The sequence below is a fragment of the Argopecten irradians genome, chromosome 15 (genome assembly GCF_041381155.1).
Source record: "Argopecten irradians isolate NY chromosome 15, Ai_NY, whole genome shotgun sequence".
Classification (NCBI taxonomy): Eukaryota; Metazoa; Mollusca; class Bivalvia; order Pectinida; family Pectinidae; genus Argopecten; species Argopecten irradians.
Genome location: NC_091148.1, coordinates 29,616,694 through 29,642,433, shown reverse-complemented (window position 1 = coordinate 29,642,433; position 25,740 = coordinate 29,616,694). Strand labels below are relative to the sequence as shown.

Genomic DNA, 25,740 nt, shown 5'->3' with positions numbered 1-25,740 from the left:
TGGACATCTTGGTCAGTTTGACCACTTTTGGTCTCCATTTCTGTTCTTGTGGCTCAGAAACCATATATTTGTTTCACTTTGTATATAAATACAATGTATATACATGTATAGTCTATATAGTGTTGGTTGAAAACTTGTGCCAGATCCCTGTGATCTCTTACTGATAATTAATAGATAATTATAAGAAAGTTCAACTTTTTCCTGAGGGAAACAAATAGTTCTCAAACCATGCTTCCCTATGTAACTATAGTATCGGAGTACACTCTCTAGAAGAAAATCTTAGACCCAATCTCTAGGCCATGAAATTAATAATTTTTGTTAAGAGTTTTAGAGTCCTTCAATCTATGAAGATCAGGCCCCGATTTCTCGAAACAAAAGTGCAGACTTAAGTAAGTTAAGTAAGAGCTTAAGTTTTTCTGTTTTTCTCCTTATGTAACTTACGTAAAACTTTTTGACTTAAGTAAGTTTTTAAGTTAAATTTGTTTGAGAAATTGGGGCCTGATGGACTGCAGAGGATGTTCGACGACAGACAAGAGATGATTAGAAGACGTTACTTAAGTCTGTCTTAAGTTATCAATAAAAAAGAAAGCATATTTTTTCATCCATCTTTATTAATGGAAAAAAAATGCACATTTACATACTATGTACCAAATGCTTGAATCTTGTAAAATTTCAAGTAAATTGGCCTTTTGTAACTAACTAAACTTTTCACACAGATGGACATAACGATGAGGGGCCCAATTATTATGTACATGTAATTTTTCTAGCAATAACTTAGAAAACAGTAGTGTCAATAATACCACCTCATCTATTCATGTAGTTGTCTATCATTCCACAGTATTGCAGACAAAACACAAATTATTTTAGTCAATTAAGATTGTCTGCATTGATGATATTCATTAAACACCTTCAAATACCACATTCTGTAAAACCTTTCATTAATTTTGTTTCCAGCTCCACATGGACCTTCTTTGTTAAAACTTAATACGCATCACTCTGTCTCTTTTCCCTGATGCAATCTCAGTTATTCTCCACTTCTCTGGCTTTAATTCAAGGTGCTTAAGAAACTGATCAAATAACTTCAGTTTGTATGGTGCTTTGTAGATCCATAGCCAGAGATAACTGCTGTACTGCTACTGACAAGTTCAAAACTGATGAGACCTGCAAAACAAAACAAAAAGATATTTAATTGTGAACCTCAAACAATGATGCAAGAGTGAGTTTGACAAAGGTATTCTGGTCAATGTATATATAGCTGAGCATGTGCACCATTCCTTAAAATATACATGTACAAAATTATATAAACCCAAATATTATGATCAAGTTATTGTTTCAACTGGAAATGCCTCCATCTCAATACAGTCAAACCTGTATGTAAAGGGTCCTTTTTTAATAAAATACAAACCCATCAGTTCCATTTGGTGAAATATACTATAAAGGTACTACTCTGTATAAAGAGACCTATCTATCTATATTAAGGGACAATTTTGCTATGTCCTTTTGGTGTCCTTTATAGACAGGTTTGACTGTATCTAATTGTGCCATGACATGATATTGCATGACAGAGTGCGGTTGACAGAGAGAAAGGAGACAAATACATATATTTTTAATCACAATACAATGTTTTATAAACATGTACATACTTTTATGTACATGCAGGGTTACACATATACTGCATATCCGTTTGGTGATTCGATGACTAGTCTTCTGGTAGGATACAATCACATTTTTCCACTGAAATAATAAAGGAAACAATTTATTTTCATAAAGGAAAATTGACCGATCCAATATTTTACTAACTGTGTATATGCATTGTATGTGCTTTATTGTATTCATTATTGTAAGGTAATGAACTATCACTTTTGTAACGGGTATAATAAAGTAATACTACAGCCTCCTGGCTTCAGTTTAGAGGGAATTTCCCTTACACTAAGTTAACTGGTAAAGCGACAGACCAGTAAGACTTGGTGGCAGGTTCAAGTCCACCTGGCGGCACAGTCTTACCCTGTTATAGATTAATCTCATAACATGACAATCAATGTCCAAGATCAGCTTGTTTTGGCCAGGGGGCATCAACTTTTTACCATTAACCAGCATATATTAATTGATGTTTTATATTTCAAATCAATACTTGTTGACAAAACTACAGAATCATAAAAGGTAAATTAATCAAAGAAGAACAGGGATAAATACATATGATTCTTATCGGATGAGCAACCCAGGTCTCCAGAGTGGAAATCTACAACGCTATCAACTGAGGAACATACAGTGTATGCATGCTCCGTCAGCTAAGAAGTGACACCGTATTTAACACTAACATGTTTATGTACAAACCACACTAACTCGTTGCTTTTTTGACGATTGAATAAAAACACAACAATCATGCAACACTGTTTGATCCAAAACTGCTGTATTGTAATGCCTTCATATTTATATACTTGTAACAAGAAGACGAAGGGTACAATCCTCTCGCACCGCCCACCTTCCCCATGTCCCACTCATTCATGTACATTTACAAAGGGAATCTTACTTTACTAGACATTCCTAATTATAGGATGCAGCCTTTCATTTACAAATGTATCATTGATAACAACTTTGGGAGACTGATTGTTTGACAACATACACAATATTTTGTGAAGGTTATTGACTTAAACATGCTTCCGTACTTCCAGTAATCGTGAGATCGCTGGCTTTGTTTATATCTTTCAAAAGTGTATCGTGTTTGAGTTACATCATACAATAAAATGCATTGTTAGAGTAAGGCTTCCATAGATTGACCCACGCTTCAAGGGATACTAGAACTCTCTCAAATACGTTTATTATTACCAATTCATATTTTGTTTATCTTTGAGAAAAAAAAACGTTACCACTACCCATGAAACTGAAAAATATATACTTTTAAACGTTTATAAATCATCCGGAAATTGACATATTCACATCAAATGTCAAACCTCCAATTAACCTCACTGCTGAATAAATCGACTAAGAATTCGAACGTTCTGTCCATTTGATCGTTGATTATAACAATGAAGAAATAAAATGGTATGCTATGTATCACTTATCAACAGTACTTACCACAATCAATCATCTGTATCAACATAAATTGAACAGAACTAATTTCATTAATTGTTGGTATATACCCTGGCTAACTGTCAGTCTTACTGTTGATATGTAATTTGTGAAGGCTGCTTGTTAAATTCAGTAAAATATGAGAAAAATGTATATTTCTGGAGAAGACATAGAACTGGTGTGAATTGCATTGATGGAACTAAATAATCATGCCATCGTGTTCAGTAGTGAATATGCCAGGTACTCCAACAGTTTGTTTGGCAAAATCGGACCAGCAAATAGCGCAGGAGCCTATTGTAGTAAATGCAAATGGCTGCTATAAATGGCGGATCACAAATATCGTATATAAGAAGCCATCTCAATTGATACAAATGTTCTTATAAACACCATAAGGTACTCTGAACATGACAAGAAGACTCTTCACGAAAAAAATAGTTCAACCGATCTGTTTGGGGCGAAAAATGCAAATTTTCGGAAAGAGCCTCAAAGTCCACATTTTAAGGTTTTTTTTCGTAAATAGTCTTCTTGTCATGTTCAGAGTACCTTATAGTGTATATAAGATCACTTGTCGGTAGTAACACTGTTGACACGTACGCAGCAATAAACGTCACGATAAAGTGACGTAATGGCACCAAACATTCGGCCACCAATGCCCAGGTCGTGTAGTTTTTGGAATAGTAGTGATCTATCGATGGAATCAAAGGCTTTACAAAAGTCTATGAATGCTGTAAATGTCGATAAATTCTTAGATTTGCGCGAATCTATGATAGAAGTTGGTGTAGACCGATGGCCTACGGTGCTTTTCCTTTCCTGAAGCTGTTTTGTTCGTCACAAATTATGCCGTGAGCGTTTTCCCAGGTAGTGAATCTCTGATTTAAAATACTACAGTATAACTTATAAACAGCCGATGCAAGGGTTATTCAACGGTATCCGGAGGAGTCCCGCGGGTCACTCGACGAAGATTTCGGGATTGGATTTACAATTCACTTTTTCCATATGCTGGGAATAATTTATAATTGGAAACATTTATTGAAAATAGCGGGTAGACTGTCAACAATCGTTCTACAAGAATGTATTACGAAGTACCTCCATAGGGATTTCATATATGCCAGTATATTGTTTTACATTTAGCTGACCTCAAAGCGCTTTATGTTTCCTCTCTCGATATAGAGTGTTGTAGTAGATCTTGTAATAAGGGATTTTTGACGTCATCGGCGATGATAAAATTCGCACAAACACGGCTATTTGGGTTAAGAAGAGTTTGCAAGCTGGATTTCCATGTTTTTAGAATATCGGTGGTATTATAACTGATTGAACCATCGCCTTTTAAAACTTCCATAGGAATGATTTTTTGTCGTTCATTACCGACGCCTATATGCTGATTACATTCCAAAAAAATTTTTGGTCATTTGACTGGACATTTTCAATGTTCGACTGTCTTTTGTACCAGTAACGTCGTTTGGCATTTTGTTCTTCGTTGTCAAAAGCTTTCCGTGATTTTACAAATACTGACTTCAGAAGGTGTTTTATCGTTTATTTGAAGTTGACCATGCTTTTTCTGCTGAACACTTTTGATCCCAAAAAGCAGATAAACTGTCATTCCACCAAGGTTTCCGTATCCGTCGGCCCTTGTTTGAATTTCCAGTACTTATAGCTATGTCAAAGTGACGTAAATGCTTGTCCATTTCATGTTTTATGGAACCTATAAATTCTCCGTACACGTTGTCCATATCGGTTGTCGTTTTCAAGTTTTGATATACAACTGAAAAGTTGCTCGCTAATGTCACCTAAGAAATTTGGTGGTATACTGTCTCTATCGTAACGTCGGTGGTATTTAGCGGAATCACAATCACCGTTGCCATCAGCTGACTCGGGGAGTCTTAAGTTAAACCTCCAAGATAAAAGTGAATGGTCGGGCAGTCCGGAAACGGCACACACATCGTATTCGCTCGCGAGTTCAGATTCAGTATTTACTGCGAAAGAGTCAAATATGTGAGCAAGTTCATAAGGAATTAAACAGTTATCAACCACAGTATTTTAACTGTATTCCGACCGTTGAGTATGCAACAATTGACATGAGTTAAAAACTCGCATAGTAGAGTCCAGTGTTTGTTTACCTTAAAGTCAATAATATATCTATGTTTCATTTCGTCTACACCGGGTATGAAATCATCAATATCACCGCAGCGACCGTTAAAGTCACCACAAATATAAAATAGCGCATTGGTACCAGTTGTACTGATTTCGTATAAATGAGACATCAAGTTTCCTGCATCAACTCCTCTCGTAGAATTTTGGCCGCCCTACGGTGTCAAATGCATACATCTTTTAATATTTATATTATGTTATAATGTCAACCCTGATTTCTTGCAATAATCTATAATAATATGATGTTCCTTCATTAAACCAAATTATAATAGACAGTGCATCCAACACCCCCTCCCTCTACTTCTTTTATTTTCTTTCTATTTCTTTCTCCTATCCATAATGATTTTATTCGTGTCCTGATTTTTGTTTTCTTCTTATTTAATCTATTTATTCATTTATTTACTTTTTGTTTAGTTTTGAGAGTATGTTTCTTTAGTGAGGGTATAATCGTGTTGTGTCATATATGTTTTGTCATGATATATGTTTAATGAAAACTTGAAAAATTTAAAAAAAAAAAAATACACACTCCTCTCGTGGGGGGAAGGTAGCAGACACAGGTATAGAAATCCTGAAGCCCTGATTTCGAACTAAAATGTAGCCACAAAATACCTTCATGATCGTCATGGGACACATTGATGTTAAAAATCTCTAAAAGCTTTTCTCTGACCAAAAACCCATATGCCATCAGACCCAGTTTTAGCTCTCGGATGAATAAAACGACGATTTTGGCCAAACCAATGGAAATTGTCAACGTGAATTTGGTCCGGGTCACGTAAATGACTTTCAGCTATACCTATAATGTCTAGGCCCTTAACATATTGTGTACGGATTTTGCAATTGTCTGAAAATTTGTTTAGACTTCTTCCTCGAACATTCCAAAAACCACACTTTAGCTAATTTCGGTGATTAGAGGTACGACCGAATCCTGTGCGCGGACTAGAGGCCCTTGAGTTATGTGTACGTTTATGCACGTGTGTCTTGTTTTTGTGATGGTCGCGTCATGGTTTGTGACCTTCGCTATTGCGTACGTTTGTATTGTTGCGGTTGAGCTCAGATTTGGATAGGTTAATAAGCTAAGACCAGACTGGTCAGGAAGGTATATAGGAGAAAATATTAGAACAGTTTATGACATAATGAAATATTTAGATGATACTGATATTCCTGGTATGTTAATGTTAATTTATTTTGAAAAAGCTTTTGATACGGTTTCTTGGGATTTTGTTAATAAAGTTTTAAGATATTTTAATTTTGGAAATGATATTCAAAAATGGAATAAAGTTTTTTCCTTGCAATACATATGGTTCAATTAATCAAGGCGGCAATATATCTAAGAAAATCGACATCAAAAGTGGATGCCGTCAAGCTGATCCAATCTCTCCCTATATCTTTATACTTTGACCTGAAGTCCTCGCTGCAAGAATAAGAACAAATGATAAAATTACAGGCATAAATTTACCAGTTGATAACATACCTATTTTGAATGTTCAATATGCAGATATGACTGGCCTTATATTAGATGGTTCGGAGACATCACTAAGTGAGTCAGTCTCTGAATTAAGTTACTATGCCAAAATTTCTGGTCTTAAGATCAATGTTAATAAAACGCACTTGATCTGGTTAGGGAGTTACAAATATAGCAACATTGAACTTTGACAAGAAAATTGTGAAGCTGAAGGCAATAATAACCTCATGGAAAAGAAGAAATCTGACTCCAATAGGAAAGATTAATATTATAAAATTACTCTTGATTTCACAACTAAACTGTTTATTTATTAACCTTCCGAATCCTTCAGAAAAATGCATTCCTCAGTTAAATTCTATCATATATAACGTTTTATGGAATGGTGATAGACATCAAATTAAGAAGGGTGAAGACAGAATTATATAAATGGGGGTTTTAAAATGATTGATTTGTTATGAATTATTGTTATATTGAAGCTAGATATTGATTTCAATAAGTTTTATCAACGTGGAGAAGAATATGTGAATTTATGTATTTTAAACTGTAAAAATAACTTTTGGACAGATGTTTCCAAAGCCTGGAAATTGATAAATAATTCTGAAAAATATGAAACAGCACAAAAAGCAAAATTTTCTTAAATCTCCACTTTGGTACGACAATGAAATTCAAATAAATAGGAAATTTGTATTCTTCCAGAGCTGGTACCTAAAAGGCATTTATATGATAAATAATCTCATAAACGATACTGACTTTAACAACTTAAATTTCCTATCATTTGAGGATTTTTCAAAAAAGTTTAATGTTAACTGTAATTTCTTACAATATCATGGAATGGTAATTAAACAATATATAAGACATATTGTTAAAAATACAGAAAAAAATACCGTTTCCTATTACACCATTAAATTTAGAGTTTGGTAAAAGAGAATGTAACGACTTTTATAATTGTATATTAGTAACACCATCAAGGCCTACTGGCACTACAAAATTGAATAGAGAGTTTGACTTTGACGATGATAAATGGAACAAAATCATGAACTGCCTTTTTTAACTACTAATAACTCAAAGCTTATATGGTTTCAGGAAAGAATTATTCACCAAATTTTGGTGACAAACACATTTCTATTTAAGTTCAACTTAATACCTAGTCCATTGTGTACTTTTTTGTAATTTGGAGAATGAATCAATGGCACACTGTTTATGGGAGTGTAATGAGATTCAAACATTATTACAACAATTTGAATCTTTACTGTATGTACTTTATATTCCATTTGCTTATAATAAAGAAACTTTTCTCTTTGGAATTGTTGAACAAAAATGTAGTAAGGTTCATAATGAAATATTGATAATTATTAAACTATATTTTACAAAACAAGATTTCTTTATAAGTCATTGAATATAAATGCCTTAATCAATAAGATGGAATGGAGAAAATGGAAACCTTTATTGGATCTTTAATTAATTTTTTGATTGATTGGTGCCCCTCATAAAGATTACATATTATATATATAGTAAACAGTTTGTTTGCCTAGCAATATATACTGGCCGCCCTACGGTGTCAAATCATATGTCTTTTAATAGGTGTATTATATTATAATGCCATTATATTATAATGCCACCCCTGTCTTTTTGCAAAAATCTTTAATAAAATGTTGTTCCTTCGTTAAACCAAATTATAATACACAGTGCATCCAACACCCCCCTCCCTCTACTTATTTTAACCCCCTCCTCTTCATTTTTTCTTTTATTCCAATCTTCTCTTTTTTTTTCTATTTCTTTCTTGTAACTTAATTATTTTATTCGTGTCCTAATTTTTGTTTTCTTTTTCTTTTTTTCATTTATTTATTTTTTATGTATTTATTTACTTTTGTGCCTGTCAATCTATACATTCTATTTTTCTCTGGTGTTTTTTCTTCAATGTTATACTCATACTATGTCCAATAATGCAATGATGTATATATCCCAAAAAAGTACAAAAAAAAATAAAAAAAATATACATGACTTATTTTCAATATAATTCAATTTTGCTTGTTACAAGCATTTTCATTGGCTTAAAAAATTTACTTTATCAGCCCATAAAGGAAAAAATGGCGTCGCCGTTTATGACGTTGCTTCTGATTGGCTGAGATGACGGCGTAATGATTTCATAGACAAAAGAGTCCCAAAATGAATTTTAAGTATTGAAGAGATTATCTTTATTTAATTGAATTATAAGGATTAATTTGAATATATTTTTTTATGTTATGCTTCGCGGTTTATTTAGAGTACACTCAGATTTTTGTGTTATATCTCCATAACATAAAAAAAATATTCAAATTAATCCTTAAATATTAAAATAATTAGGGTTTGTATATTATATATTCTAAGAGGTCTATAACTATTTGTGTATGTAGTTTGTAGGCATTTATTGGACACTGTATGCAAAATTTTAATCATGTGTCTAATTGTATATGTCTGTATGTGAATATGTGTGCGTGTGTATGTGAGATAGTTACATATTGGTGTGTAAAGGTAGAACAATGCGAAATCATATATATGAAATATGTGTGTGAGTGTGCGTTTTGTATATGTAAGTGTGTCAGGATGTGGTCATCTGCTGATGTGTAATATAGGTATATAACTTTATGATATATATTTCTATTCTATGTGTATATATTAGTCTAAGATGTTTAACGGGTGTACATATATTTGATGAGTGTACATGTGTGTGAGTAAGATTGTTTCTTTAGTGAGGGTATATGCGTGTCGTGTCATATATGTTTTGACATGATATATGTTTAATGAAAACTTTAAAAATACAAACTCCTCTCGTAGAACTCTAGGGGAGAGGTAGCAGACACAGGTATAGAAATCCTGAAGCCCTGATTTCGAACTAAAATGTAGCCACAAAATACTTTCATGATCGTCATGGGACACATTGATGTTAAAAATCTCTAAAAGCTCTTCTCTGACCAAAACCCATATGCCATCAGACCCAGTTTTAGCTCTCGGATGAATAAAACGACGATTTTGGCCAAACCAATGGAATTTGGCAACGTGAATTTGGTCCGAGTCACATGAATGACTTTGAGCTATACCTATAAAGTCTAGGCCCTTAACATATTGTGTACGGAATATGTAATTGTCTGAAGATTTGTTTAGACTCCTTCCTCGAACATTCCAAAAACCACACTTTAGCTAATTTCGGTGATTAAGAGGTACGACCGAATCCTGTGCGCGGACTAGAGGCCCATGAGCTCGAGGTATGTGTACGTTTATGCACGTGTGTCTTGTTGTTGTGATTGTCGCTTGATGATTGTGACCTTCACTTTTGTGGACGTTTGTATTGTTGCGGTTGAGTTCGGATTCAGGTTCATATTTCTTTATTACGCTCTGACACACTTACGTGTGTAACAAGATGTCAAATCAGTGTATTACATTTTGAAATGACGGAACACACTCAACATAGCATTAGTATAATACAATCAACACAACATAAGTATAATACAGAATATAATGGACTTCATTAATCTAATTATTACAAATTAATTTCTTTAATTTCTCAATGAACCTGCTAAGTTGCAAAAGAACACGTACGTTACACAGTGAGATTAGACCTTTCATTTTGTTAGATTAGGGTTCGTAAAATGATATTTTGGTATATGTATTTGCCGAATGTGATGAACTGGTGTGTGAATACAATTAAATAAGTAATGAAATTCGTCACCAATGCCAAAAGAGCAAAGGGGACAAATTCTTTAATTGCGCGGTATATTAACCCATCGTCCCGTTTCTATGGGCAAATGTAAATCAGAAGTACGAAATTTAACAATATTTTTTCTATCTTTTTCATTCAATTTCAATAGATAATTCTCCATTTAAAAATCTTTTTAAAAACTGTATACATTTTTTCTTTTGATGACAAATTCATATCATTAAACCACCTTTGAATAAATTGATCCTGAAGGATTTGTTTAATGGTAAATTTTGAATATATTTTGCTCAATGTACAAGATTCCTGTATATTCCATAAAAAGTTTAAGCCTATCTCAAGAAATATTTCGCACAAAATCGATCCATTTAAAACTTATGTTTCCATTTACATGCAACTATTACATTAGATTATTTATTTTGCTTGACAATTTATCAGTTGAAATTAAATTATACCAAAACATGACCATTTTACATATCACTTCAATACTAAACGGATATCTACCCAATTCACCATATACCATGATGTTTGGAGTACTACGTTTCAAACCTAAAATACAGAATTGCAAGTGATTTTTTCAATAATAGTAATATTCTCAAAACCCCATAATTCAACAGAATATAAAACGATAGGTTGTACCAGAGTGTCAAAAATCGTTAGTTGTAAATCAACTGGCAGAGAAATATTTCTATTTTTTTTTTTTTTTTTTTGTGAACAGCAAATAAAACTTTTTTCGCCTGTTCCGCTTATTTACTTTTTGCTTTAGCAAATGTACCATTATAGTTAAATAAAATGCCTAAGTATGTAAAAGATTCCAATATTTCTAATTCTTCATTGCAAAATAAAAAGCACAAACGTGTTTGACACTTCCGTTTTGAGATACATATGCGTATCAACCGTAAGTTTCTATTCATTACAGTATATTTCAAACAGTATATTTCAAACATTTTCAATAAGGTCTAGTCCTTCTGATGATTCAGAAATAATAACAGTGTCATCAGCATAAAGGATAAAAAAACATCTTTTTTTTGTAATTTTTTATTTTTCAAAAAGACCATGTTCATATAATAATGTGATATTACATCATCATTGCCATTTTCTTCATCATCATCACCACCACCGTCAACATCATAGTCATTAAACTCATCATTTCCCATCATTTCCCTCATATCAACAACATGAAATATAATCATCATCATCATCATCATCATCCTTGTAATCATCATCACCATCATCCTCATCATCATAATTCTTCAAATATCATTATCTTCATCATCATCATTGTCATGATCATAATCATCAGAAAGAACATCATCATCACCAACTATATATAGTTATACTAAAAAATTAGTCACATTATCTTCATCTACATAAACAACATCATCATAATCAATCATGAGAGAGAGAGAGAGTAATGATTATATTATAGATTATATAGCTGGAGGTTGCAGTTATGTAAACATTTGTATAAATACTTAATGAAGTGTGTTAAAATAATTTTGTAATAAAGTATATTTTATCTCATACTGTCAGGGATTTAGTGAAGTTTCTATAAGTTTAATCCATTTTTTCCAATTACGGTTAATTGTTTCTATGTATTTATTACCTTTACCAATACTAATATATTTCTGTATATCTCAATTTTCCTTTATAATAGATTTTAATGATGCTACAGATAGGTTTTGTTGATCACACCTAGATCTATAAATGTACTGTTTCATGATTAGTAAAATCAGATTATCAATTATATAATACATGTTTTAATAGTTTGTTACCCCGAAAAAATTGTTTCTTTATTGAAGGAAAAAGGAATAAGTAATGCATCAAATAAAAATTCAAATTGTTAAAAAAAAAGTTCGCTGCATTCCCAAAATAAATGTGTTATTGTTTCTATCTCTGTCTTACTGAAAAGGCATTGTGGATTTTCAGATAAACCAATTTTAAATAAATATGAGTTTGTTGTGAAACTGTAGTAACTCGGAAAGGAGTAGAATATATTTTTTTCCAAGTTTCATCATTAATTTCAAATAGGTTATTCCATTTTCTTTTGCCCGCGGACATAGTGTTATTTTGACAAAGTATACGGTAGAATTCTTTAGATCCTTTTTTTATGTTTAATAAAAATTTATAAATTGTTTGGTATAATTGGATATGACAAATTGACATTATCAAGTTGATTGTGTGTTAGGTATTCTCTACATGAGTTGATAATTCCCTGGCAGGTTATAAAGTTAGTATTTACATTAAATTTATCAGTGAATTCTTGAAAATTGTAAAAACGTAATGAGTATGGATATTTCAAAAGGTCATTAAGAAAAATAACACCTTTTTGATACCAGTCTTTATAGAATACCATTTTCCTGTCAATTAGTATATCATTATTGACGACAACCTCGATTTATAAGAAAAAATGAAGACAAATTTCCTCTCTGATTAACTGCAGAGTTAGAACCATTTTGAAAAATATTAACCCATTTATGTATATCATTTCCAAAATTGAAAAATTTAAGTACTTTATCAATAAAATCCAAGCTGACTGAATCAAAAGCTTTTTCAAAATCAACATTTAACAACATGCCTGGAATGTAATTTTCATCTGCATAATTCATAATATCGTAAATGATTCTAGTATTTTCCCCAATATACCTACCTGATATAAATCCAGATTGATCAGTATTGATTATGGTGTCTGATACTTTTCTTATTCTACAGTATAACTTGTCTAAACCGGATGTGAACGGGACCAGTCTATTTGTTCGGTTTATACAGGTGTCCGGTTTATAGAGGATAGAACCTTATCACAATTTTGTCACATGAAAATCATCAGAAGAGAAAGTTTTATTACAGCACAAAACATTTATTCTCACATATATCTACATGGTAGAAAATCAGTGAAATGACAACGAATCGATCAAAGTCACGTAGCCTGTAAATAACACTTATTTTTTGAAATAGTCAGTCATCTTCTTTTGAGTTTGTTTGGATTGCTCCTCAACTAAGATTTGTTCAGTCAATGTCCTTAAAGCTGACAATGCAAGTTAAAATTATTAAAATGATTTTTTTAAATAAGTATACTCGTTGTTCAAGAATCGTTTATGAGACATTCCCCGGTTGAGGACAGCCATTTTTGTTTTACATTCCGACGACTCGCCGACCCCTGTATAAAGCGCGTGAATCGACACACGTGCGCTCATTCATGTACCTATACACCTAGCATTCCACAGTATATATCACCTACAAATAGGTAAACAAAACCCTCACCTGTAAAACTATATGGGACCTTATTTAGCAATTAACATGTCAACTCCTCTAAATTGTCATTTAGATGTTTCTCAAAATAAAATTTCAACGAAAGTGAATATAAATCCAAACAATAATCCGTCCACATATCTCCACGTATGTCATCGTACCCGATGCACTCAAATGACCGTATACACGTGACTACGTACCTGACCCGAACGAGCGACAACTATCAAGGACACACACGTGTCGATGTACATGAACGTGTAAAACTTCGTGTATATTGAAGTGTTTTATTAGTTCGTATTGGACATATGTAGGGATATAGCTGACAACACATTCATCTATTACTTCAATGCAATATTGGCAGGTTAGTGCAATGTTTATTTTCAATTTGACATTGTTATTTCCAATATCGGGGCATGTGTATCTGAGACAAGACATGTTTAGAATGACACACGTGTGTCAAGTGTCCCGTGCTTTATATAGGGGGTTGGCCAGTGAAGGTTACTAAGCAGAGCAAAAGAAAAATGGCTGCCACTTCCTTAGATACCACACTGTCATAACTAGGGGATGTCTCAGAAACAATATTTGAAAAAAAATATTTCGTTAATAATTTTTTTTGAATTTCAAATGCATGTTTTTAACTTGCATTGTCAGCTTTAACCTTACTATGGGTTGTAGATATCGCTCATCGGTATGAGCAGCAAATGCAAACAATGTCTGTAGGTAACCATATACTTCCCGGTAAGTCATCTTCGAACCATCACTGTCCATGTTAATTTCACCTTCATCGTCGTCATCCTCGTCCTCATCAACATTTTTGTCCTCAAGAAAGTTCTGTACGAGATCACTTTCCCACTCACCACTAAATGTTTCCTCTGTTTCAATATCCTCCTCAATAACACACAGATCATTAATGCTAACACGATCATTGTTCATAAGCTGAGCCAGGGGTATGTCATCATCAGGGTCATATTCATCCGGGCCTTCCGTAAGGGGGTCCGCTACGGGAAACCAGCCTGCAGAAAACACTTCCGAATTGTTAAAATTTCTGTCTCGATCCACGACTCGTTTATCCAGTGGATACATTCAAGAACATTGATGGACTTAGCCATTTCGGAAGCCTTTTCACACTTGTCCACTTTGACAAGTAGATGTCGCATGAGCCGTTTTCTATATCGGGCCTTAAACGCACGGATAATGCCTAAGTCCAGCGGCTGCAGTTTTGATGTCGTACACGTCGGGAAAAACTGAAAATTTACGTTGCTTAGTTTTAACTCGTGTGGATGTGAAGTAGCATTGTCTAGAAAAACCACAATATTCCTGCTTTCCTTTTTCATTTGATTATTGACATCTATGATCCAAGATATAAAAATGTCTCTGGTCATCCAGGATTTTTTGTTGAAAGCCCATTTTACAGGAGCATAGATTTTTTTATGTTTTTGAAACAACGTGGGTTTTCGGATTTACCGATTACGAGAGGTTTCAGTTTTTCTCCGGTTTCGCTACAAGCTAACATTACAGTTAACCGTTCCTTTGGTAGTTTACCACCCTTACATGATTTTCCTTTTTTAGCAAACGTTTTATCAGGGAGTATACGAAAGAATAAACCAGTTTCGTCACAGTTGAAGACATCTTTTGGTTCATATCCACACACAATTTCAGGGAGTCGCTTTTTGTACGTATTCACAACATCGTCATCGACATCAGCACTTTCACCAGATATTTTGAAAAATCCAATGTTGTTTCTTTCTTTAAAACTATCAAGCCATCCATTGGAAGCTTTGAATTCTGTTAATCCCAATTCATTAACCAGTTGTAAAGCCTTTTCCTGAATGATTGGTCCGCTAAGTGGCAGATTTTTAGCACGTGCCTGTTCAAACCACTTTAACACAAGTGTGTTTAAATCATTAAACGTTGAACCACTGTTGTATCGTTTCCGTTTGTCGGATATGTTATCACCAAATTGTTTTTTCATTTCATCTTTTTTTTTTAAATGTCCGACACGGTTGATACTCCTATGCCAAAAATATTGGCTAATTCCCTTTGTGTAGGTCTTGGAAATGTCAACGATCGTTTAATAAAATCCATCTTTTTTTCTAAGTTCAATTCTTTTCGCGATCTATTCGGAGAAGGCGTATCGAATTCCAGCATACGTTTTCTTGGTTTTTGATGTGTACATGTTCGATCCATTTCTCTCGGTGTGCTACATTCAAATGCACTCTCAGAAGTTATGTGTATTTTTCATTATTAGAATTTGCTGTGAAAAGTATTCACTAATACAATATATGTGCAACCAAACGTGAAAAAGGTGAAAAGTTGTCACTATCTAGCCCTTAGTATACCCATACAGGTAAATTCCCCTTAGGCGCCTCATCATCAGAGGTAGGGCGAGGCGTGAATCGACAGTGTTTGTTTTGATTGTCACATGTTGTGAAAACATTGTTGCCGGTTTGCCCAAGTTAATTTTACAAAGAAAGGTAAAGTAACATTACCTAGACAGTTCCGGTTTTCAGAGTAGGCAGGTTCCGGATTATGCAGGTTTTGGGGACTATAGTTTATTAAGAAATTTGCCGGGACCAAACAAATTTAATCGGTATAGACAAGTTTCCGGTTTATACAGGGTCCGGTTTAGACAAGTTATACTGTATTTGCGATAGTGCCTGAAACGATTTTATATATAGTATTTAAAAGTGAAATAGGTCTCCAATTTTTCAAGTACTGCATTGATTTATCTTCATTTGGTAAACAAGTTATGATTCCCTGCCTTTGTGTGATTGAAAGTTTGTTTATGTTAAACCCATGTTGAATTGACCGAACTACAAAGTGACCTAGTTGTTTCCAAAAACATTTTAAAAATTCCACAGTGAAGCCATCTGAGCCTGGGCTTTTATTATTTTTCATTTTTTAAGGTAATACCTGCTTCTTCATAGGTTATGTTGCCCTCTAAACTTTTGGATTCTGAATAATTTAATATTGGTATATTGTCATAATCAAGATATTCGTTTAAGTTGGTATTGAGTAAATCTTCATCCTCTGAATACAAGTTTTCATAAAATTCTTTTACTTCAGCTAATATTTCATCTTGGTCTCTAATTATGCTCCCATTGTCTTTTTCAATTACTGATATAATTTTTGTGGTGAAGTTTCTGTTTTCCAAACTTAAAAAAAAATATGTTTTCTCCCCCTCCTCAACCCATTTTACTTTAGATCTTAATATACTGCCTTTCAAATTATATTTCCTTAAGGACTCTAGTTCTTTCAGTGCTTGTGATAGGTCTTCTAAGTTAACATTTTCTTGGTCTTCTACTTCTTTAATCTTTTCCCTTAATGATATTTCTTTGCTCATTCTTTTTTTTCTTATAAGATGAGTATGATATAGATTTCCCCTGATCTCAAATAAGAGAGTTTCTAGAAATAATTGATCGTCTATTGAAAATTGTATATTTTCATCTGAAATGAGAGGTAAATTTTCAAGGTTATATACTGATAAGGCATACTGCATTTTAATATCTATTATATGTTTATTGATAAGATTAAGATATTCCAAATCATGTAATAATGAGTTATTAAATGTCCATAGCCCTTTACCTTTTCTAAATTTATTAAAAACTAAAGTTATGTTTGGTATGGAATGATCAGATCGATATCCTGGTTCAATATTTGTTTTTTGTAAATTTGAAGAAAGATTATCTGAAATTAAAAAGTAATCTAATCTTGCCTGCTTTACTGGCCTTGTTCTCCTCCAAGTAAACCGTTTACTATCTGGATGGTTGTTTCTATATATATCGATTAATCCTAGGTTATGTATCATATCACAAACTTTTCCCTTGCCCAAGGATTATTCACATGTACATAATTAGAACAATCTAGACTTAGGTCTAACACTAAATTAAAATCTCCGCAAATGATGAACGAGTCATTTCCAAATCCATATGCAACATCTAGTACAGGGCATCCAGTAGGCTGAAAATCTCAAAGGTCAGTGACCCTTGACATGAAAATCCTGAGGGTCAAATTGAAATCCTGAGGTTCAAAAACTTAAAATGTTAAAAAGTCAGGGGTCAAATGTGTTTCGTCAATCGATTTTGTTCTATAGCAATGCCGTCAAGTTGTTTTCGTGTTGTTTTAATCATTTTCATTACTTTTCTAGTCTTTATCATGTTTCAACTTTTCTCTTTCAGCAGAAGAGAGCTTTTTATATATCAGTGGATGTCAGAAGATTGAAACAGTCATTACGATAAATCATTTTCATTTCTTAAGTTAAACAAAGATCTTATTAATTAATAGTGTCATATTTGCCATTCACTGTATCAATTAAAACCAAAGATCTTGTTTGTAAGTAAGAGATGAAAATGATTAAAGATTTCAGAATAACAAACACATGTATATAAATTCAAATAATTTAATTATATAAATATTAAAATCCAAACATCATCAATATTTTCTCATCTCTATCAGCACTATCCACTCTCACAATTGACATTCAATACATATTTAAGCTATCAGCACTAGGTTCCATTCACACATTCTCACATTCAATAAATATTCTAACTAATCTACAAGCACTAGTTTTCATTCTCACATTCAAATAAATATACTAACTAATCTACAAGCACTAGTTTCCATTCACACATTCTCACATTCAATAAATATTCTAACTAATCTACAAGCACTAGTTTTCATTCTCACATTCAAATAAATATACTAACTAATCTACAAGCACTAGTTTCCATTCACACATTCTCACATTCAAATAAATATTCTAACTAACCTACAAGCACTACTTTTCATTCTCACATTCAAATAAATATACTAACTAATCTAAAAGCACTATTTTCATTCTCACATTCTCACATTCAAATAAATATTCTAATTAATTACAAGCACTAGCTTCCATTCTCACTTTAAAATAAATACTCAGTTTCTAATTAATCTATAAGCACTAATTTCCATTATCACATTCTCACATTCAAATAAATATCCAGCTCAGATCAAAGTTTTACGTAATTCATCAATTTATAAATCTGAACTTAAATTCAAACTTGAAGTTAAAACTAAGTTAATAGATGACTTTTACAAAAACTATGATATGACATTCATCAATATGTTTATAAACTCAAACAAGTTAATTCATTTCACATGCACTTGAAGTCTCTTTTCACTGACAAGTTTACTTCCTCCTCTGTTTGGCCTTCACAAACTTCCCAATGCTGACAGTAGGGTCATAGTCTTTCACATTCGGTCCTTCCTCCGTGATCCTGATGAGCTTCATCACAGTCTCATGCTTCAAACAAGATCTTGCCTTGGTCTTCAATCTGTTCTGTGAGGAAAATCCACGTTCACAAGCCACTGATGTCATTGAAGCAACGAGGATAATCTTAGCTAATGTACAAAAGTCTGGGAAAACATCTGAGTAGTTGTTTATGATCTGTACACATGAATCCTTGAGGAATTTTCCTCAAAGAGACTTCAACACACATTTGAACTGCTGGAAATCGTCTTCTAGTAACTCAGCATTAATCAGTGGGTCTTCTCCTCCATAGAAGATAATCAGACCTTGAAGCTCTTCTCTTCCGTGTTCGGAAACTCCAGAGACAGATGATGGTAAGAAGTTTGCGTTCAACACAGTATATAACAACTTGAGTTTGCCCAAGGATTCCTCATCAAACCTGTTGCGTAGGTTCTTACACAGCTTCCTGGAGTTTGATGTAGGTGTCCTCAAGATGTCGCCCATTGTCTGCCTTGAGGGACTCCAACTTCTCCAGGGTGGCGTCTACCATGATGTTAACAGTCTCGACATCTACATGGTCTCGTTGAAATACCTCGGAAAGTTTCCCAACACAAGATAGAACATCCTTGAGGAAAGCGGTACTGAGTACAAATGTAACAGTTCTGACACGGTTGTACAGTCCCTTAGCCTCGGCATTCCCTGCAGTGTTTCCCTTAGCAGCATCACTGTCCAATGTCATCACTGGAGCTGGGTAAGTATCCAAGACGGCGGTCACTGTGGCTTCAAGGGAAAGCCAACGGAAACTAGCTGGTTCCTTCAAGGACAGACATCGCATATTATCATCTTGTAGAAGTTCCACCACAGCTCTGAGTTGAATGTAGCGCACAGCAGAGTTATGGAAGTACCTGTAAATCAACTTCAGGCTCCTCTGAAACTCTTCAAACAAGGGAATGTCTCTGCGAGCTTATCCGGCAGCAAGTGCAAGTCTATGCTTTTCCATCATGAACGGACACACAGTCAATAAAGTGAACAACAGGTTCATTGTCCTCAACTCTCAAACACTGAAAATACACATTTAGTTTCTTAGGAATTGTTACATCTGTTGTTTCGTCCAAGATAATCCCAACGAAGCGAGAGTGATTGATGTTTGCACAGATGTCATCCTCTATAGTAGTATTAATAGCATCAAGCATTTCCCCTTGAAGTGTAGAGCTGGTGTAAAGCTTGGACTTGTCTTGGAGAGCTGTACAATCATTTAGACGCTGAAAGAAATTAGATATAATAAAATAAGTATTGGATGAGACAAATAAGTTAAAGGTAAAAGCTATAGATGTGTCATAATACATAGGTTTTGATTTAATTATCTACTTCATCATTTCAAATTTATACAGTGTGATAAGTAATTTTTAAATAATTTCTTTTTAATATGTTGTCATAAAGAAAGCCAACACACAAAAATCACTGATCTGTATCAATAACAAGATTTTTTTACAAATTGTCAAATCAGTTTTGTTTTAATTCTGTTTAAATGTTGGTTTTCAATATGTTACACAATGAAATAAAAAGTAAAAATGTTCACCTTAATTATATTTATTATAATTATAGCACATAAAATATAAACCAAATAAAACAATGTGTACATGTATTAAAATACAACAATTAATGAAAATATTTAAAGTCAAAATAATCACAATATCATAAAATCGAAATCCGATGCTAGGCCTTTTTTAAGTGACAATTATTTATATTATATTTTAATTCATATATGATCATTAAAAGATATTGTGTTTTGTATTTTAATCAGGCAACCACCAATTAATATTATCAAAATATAGACATATAAATTTCTATGGAATTATATGGTGAAGTACGTATACACGATAAAAAAAATAACATTGATACTACTAAATAATAAACTGATAAAAGCAATTTTTTATAAATATTAATAAAGTTATTTTTACCGACAAAATAGGCAAATACTAGATCTAGAAATAATATACAAGTATAATATTAGCTTACCTGTAATTCTACGATGTTGTTGAATTGTGTCAAGGGTAATCCATGTTTTGCAAGGAAATAGAGTGTCCTGAACTGTGATGTTTTAGAATCGTCAGTGGCACTTTCTGAATTAAGTTGTCCACAGCACAAGGCAATGTTTTTCGCTTTTAACGAATTCTACGACCTTCAACTACCATTAAATGTTCGGGATTCATTTCATGACGCGTGAAAGCAGACAGTTGTAAATTACTACTTCCTTCTCGGGCAAAGGGATTCTTCTTTCCTGCATCTACACACCATGCACAAGTTGCTCTAATTTCACCATTGTCCTCTCGTTTACGTAACCACAGAAATGTCTTTTCCCAGTCCGATCTCCATGTGCGTTTTGCTTTTACGGGTGTACTCGCTGGGGAAGATGTAGCGCTAGACGGGATTACTAAGTAATTTACTATAAAAAGACAGGGTATCCTAATTTGGACCATACAGATTAATAAGTGTAAAACGTATGTTATCGATAGAGACATCTAGAACAATAAAATTTCCATCCAAATCATTTCCTTCCTTTAAAATTTTTATCTCGAAATTATTATTGATTAAAACTGCCACTCCCCTGGAATTTGAACTAAAAGAGCTAAAATAACAAGTGTATCCCCATTCTGATTTTATAATGGTTTCGATTTCTGGAGTAAAGTGCGTATCATGGATGCAATATATATTAAAATTCAAGCTTTTGAAATATGAGAACACGTCTTTTCGCTTGTACTTGTCACCCAAACCCTGACAATGTTTTTCGCTTTTAACTTCTTCCTACTCCTACACATGTATGAGGTCTTATTCCACCTGATTACATTGGGTGGATATGCGACCTCATACGAGATCCGTGTGTCCGCCATGTTGCTGGCAGCGCCCGGTTTTTTTGTCGCTGGGTTTAAACGTGTCTAAGACAATTTAAATGGCAAGATATATAAACGATTACTGATTGACTTTCTTGTTGATTATATATTAATCCATTCCTGCAAATAATTTTGTATGACACCACCTATATATTGTTAAATCCGTGTTAAATCGTATGCAAGTCGATGTTCTCAATTCTACTGTCACTAAAACGTTATGGCCACTATGGTTAATACAATACACAAAATTTAAATTTAGGGAAACGCATTATGGAAATGAGGCTTACTTCGTTCCGCTTGTTTTGCGTACACATTTAGACAACTCCTAAATTTCATAAAACCTCAATATTCCTATTCAAATTAAGAATGGCGGCCAATTCAAGTGAAAGTTATAAGAAATGCATTTATCATTGCTTCTCGGACTAATTTGTCGAAAATGTCTTGCAAATATGTGTATTTATGATATATAAATCCAAAAAGGTAGGTGACAACATATAAAATGTGACTTTTGATACATTTTACATCATTTTGATCAGCTGTGGCCCAGCAACATGAATCAATGGCCGTGCTCGTTAGAGGTCACACGACGCAATGTTAAAAAATACCTCGTCGTGTTAACCTCTAACATTGTTGGAGTAACTTCTTCCATGTGTTAGAATGTATTCAGCTCTGCTTACATGCCATTGATAGATTTTTTTCTTCATTTAGTTGATAGAAGGACGGTAAAAAGTAAAGTTAGAGGAAAGAATAGACAGTATAGAAGAAAGGATAGATAACAAGATAGTTGTAGTATCTAAATGACATCAATAGAGGTCAAATCGGTAGCGACAACCATACACAGCAGCATGAACTTAACTTCCGTAAGTAATGAAAAACTAAAATAAGACCCATACTGGAGTAGTATTTCCGGAAACATTATTTATAATATCAAGCGATTTTAATTTCTGAGTTCAGAAGGGACTTATCGATACATTCACAACCACTCATGAGAAAAAATTCTAAGTTAGCAGGTAAAAAAAACTTATCTAAAAATTTCATATGCATACAAAACATATACTGTACACATTGCTCGACACGAAACAATTCTTCCGGAAATTACAAATCTAGTCGGGGGCCGTCGGCACCCTCCGTGAATAAGTTCTCGGAAATTGCCGACGTCTCCCGATTGATCACAAAAGATGTAATGTAATAAAAAATAATATCATTTCACGAAAGAATTTGAATTTGTACATAGATTGTAGTGAATCTTTCTGATATTTCGATTAAATGTACACTTTATATATAATTTAATATTGATTCGATGCATTGTAGAGCGATTCATAGCGTAAATTGTACATTTCGCTTCTAGGCTCACTGTATATTTTATACACGTTTATACGGATTACAATATATACCGACGTACAAAACATTATGCAAATGAATTTAGAAGTATTTCATAGAAGTATAATTTCAAAATAAATATAATGAAAAGGCCCAAAATAACGAGCATAACTTGTATATCTTATTTTGACATCATATTTAAATTGATTATCAAATATCGGTATTATACATCCATAAACACATGTTAAAAAGACCTTCCTTTGATCAGAATGTATTTAAATCCATGAAGTGAATATTACTCACTCGTAACTTCCACAAACACAATGAGCACACTTTCACTCGCGAAATATATCATTTCAATGTAAATATAAACTGTAGGAAAAAAAGTAAGTTCGACTCGTCTCTTATACGTGTACTGGTCGAAAAGGCATTTTATGCCCAAAGTCACGCACGAACAGTGTAATTGAAATTGGCGTCATTTGTAAGATATGAGTCGGTAAGTTTGCCATTGGTATCGTAAAACAGTCTCCTCTTTTTACCGTTCTTCAGCACAACGAAAAGCTTGCCATCGACGCTGTAGGAATTATGTACGCTTTCAAGTTTGAAAGCCTCACTCAGTCTTTGTTGGTTAGTTCTGGTTAAGTCCTCGGAAACCGTCATCCCTGTGTTCCTTAAGATCCGTCTGGCCTTAACGATCTCGTGCTTCTTCATCCGATGAGTGAATTTCACAATAACCGGTCTACTCTTGGAAGTGTTGAACTTTCCAAGGTTTATGTGCTATATCAATGTCCTCGGGTCTGAGTGGCACTTTAAGCTTAGTGTTAGAAAATTCCACTACACGTTTAACACATTCTTCAGTCGATTCCTTAACTGCAGGGTCCGGGAGTCCAAAAATTCTTATAGAATTCTGTCGGTCCTGTTGCTCAAGGTCATTAAGTTTAAATTCAAATTCACAGATGGACTCCTCCGAGTCACATTCTCTCTTTTCAAGTAGGCTGACCTTTTCCTTCAGTTCTTCGTTTTCATACTCTAGATTATTGATCCTCAGTTTCAGGGAATTGACCAGTTCCTCATTCTGTCTCTGATTTTCTGTCTGGATATCATCTTTTAGTTTCGATACGATAGTGTCCATATACTCTTTCGTAACTGAACTTTCTAGTTTTTCAGCTAATTGTCCCAATTTTTCTACCACATTAACGTCAGTACGGTTGGATATTGCAGGTTATCCTCTGCGAGAATCCATATTAGTAGAAATAGTGTATAAATAATATAGTCCAAGTCCAATATTTACCTGTATAGGCACACCGCTCTATTATGTATAACGAATGGAATGCCGCCGTGAGTGGTGGTCGCTACCTGTAGTGTTAGTCCATTGTCATACCAAAAAATGCTCCAAACTCATATTTTTTCCGCAGTTGACACAACCAGGGCGACATATAACAAACAAACTGATCTTCTTATGTCCTCATGCCAAATGTTGAAAAGTATTGCTTCCAATATATAGGCAAAATATAAGAAAAATATAAGAAAATATCGGAGCGTAATTTTCTCTGACCACTACGGGTGCGTGTCACGTGGTAATATAAAGAAACATCTTAATAAAAAATCAAACATCATCATTCAAGCTCTTCATAGTTTGGAGGTAACTGGCGTCATTTTCATGAAAAAGTCTTCTAAATCATTTAGATAAATCGCAAATAAAAAGGTGACAAATTTCCCCCTTGTTTTAGGCCAATATTACAATCAAATAATCCTGACAGTTCATTTCCTTTCTTGACACACGCTTTCGTGTTGGCATATAGGTTAATTATGACTTTTAAAATTTTCCCGGTTATGTTACTTTTTTTAACCTTTTTCCATAATCCTATTCTCCAACAGAGTCGAAAGCTTTTTTGAAATCTACGAAAGAACAATATAATTTTTCTTGAGTGATATATATATATATATATATAGATATAAGGGTATGTAAAACAAAAATATTATCAACAGTAGAATATTGCTTTCTGAAGCCATCTAAGTTCTTCGGATATCTGTTTTTTCCACGATTCTGGGATACATGGCGTATTTAAAATAATATTGAACAATTTTTGATAGACATTTAAAAATAGGTCCAATGGTGTTTTTTATGTATTCATTTATAATACAGTCTATACCACCTGCCTTATCATTGCTAAGATTTTTAACTGCATGCTTTATTTCATCTACAGTAATTACATCATTCAATATATCATCAAACAAACCATCATCGAAGTCAAAATGTTCGTCTGTATTATCGTCCTTGTTAATATTTTTAAAATAATCAAATACACATGTAGCTCCTCAATTTTAATATCAACGTTTTGTTCATTTGAATTACCTCCAAAATCATTTGAATTACCTCCAAAATGCTTTGGGGTTACATGTCGCAGTATGTCTTACTTCATTCTGTTTATGCATCATGAAATGTTTATTTAAAGTTTGTCTGTAGATTTTGCTTGCATGTTTTAACGTTGATTTATTTTCTTTATGTTTAATTTATTTTTAGCTGCATTAATTCCTTCTCCTTTTACGACAATCATTCCCAAACCAAGCTTTATTATTGGTTTGGCTAATATACTTTGCACTATTTTTTGTACCAAATACCTTTTTAGCAGATGTCTTAAATAGATCATTGATATCATTTACAACATTATCGATATCCTTA

The 25,740-nt window shown here is 33.3% G+C and overlaps 1 protein-coding gene and 1 pseudogene across 1 annotated transcript; both read right to left on the bottom strand.

Moving 5' to 3' along the window:
• Positions 1-1,081: 1,081 nt before the first annotated feature.
• Positions 1,082-15,591, bottom strand: LOC138308761 (tigger transposable element-derived protein 7-like). The gene is made up of 4 exons (XM_069249782.1): positions 15,084-15,591; positions 14,283-14,632; positions 1,674-1,734; positions 1,082-1,161 (listed from the first exon to the last, which is right to left on the bottom strand). Exons 1-4 carry the CDS (start codon positions 15,589-15,591, stop codon positions 1,082-1,084), a joined length of 999 nt encoding a protein of 332 aa, XP_069105883.1.
• Positions 15,592-23,501: 7,910 nt separating this feature from the next.
• LOC138308760 (uncharacterized) lies at positions 23,502-24,273 on the bottom strand (annotated as a pseudogene).
• Positions 24,274-25,740: the final 1,467 nt, after the last annotated feature.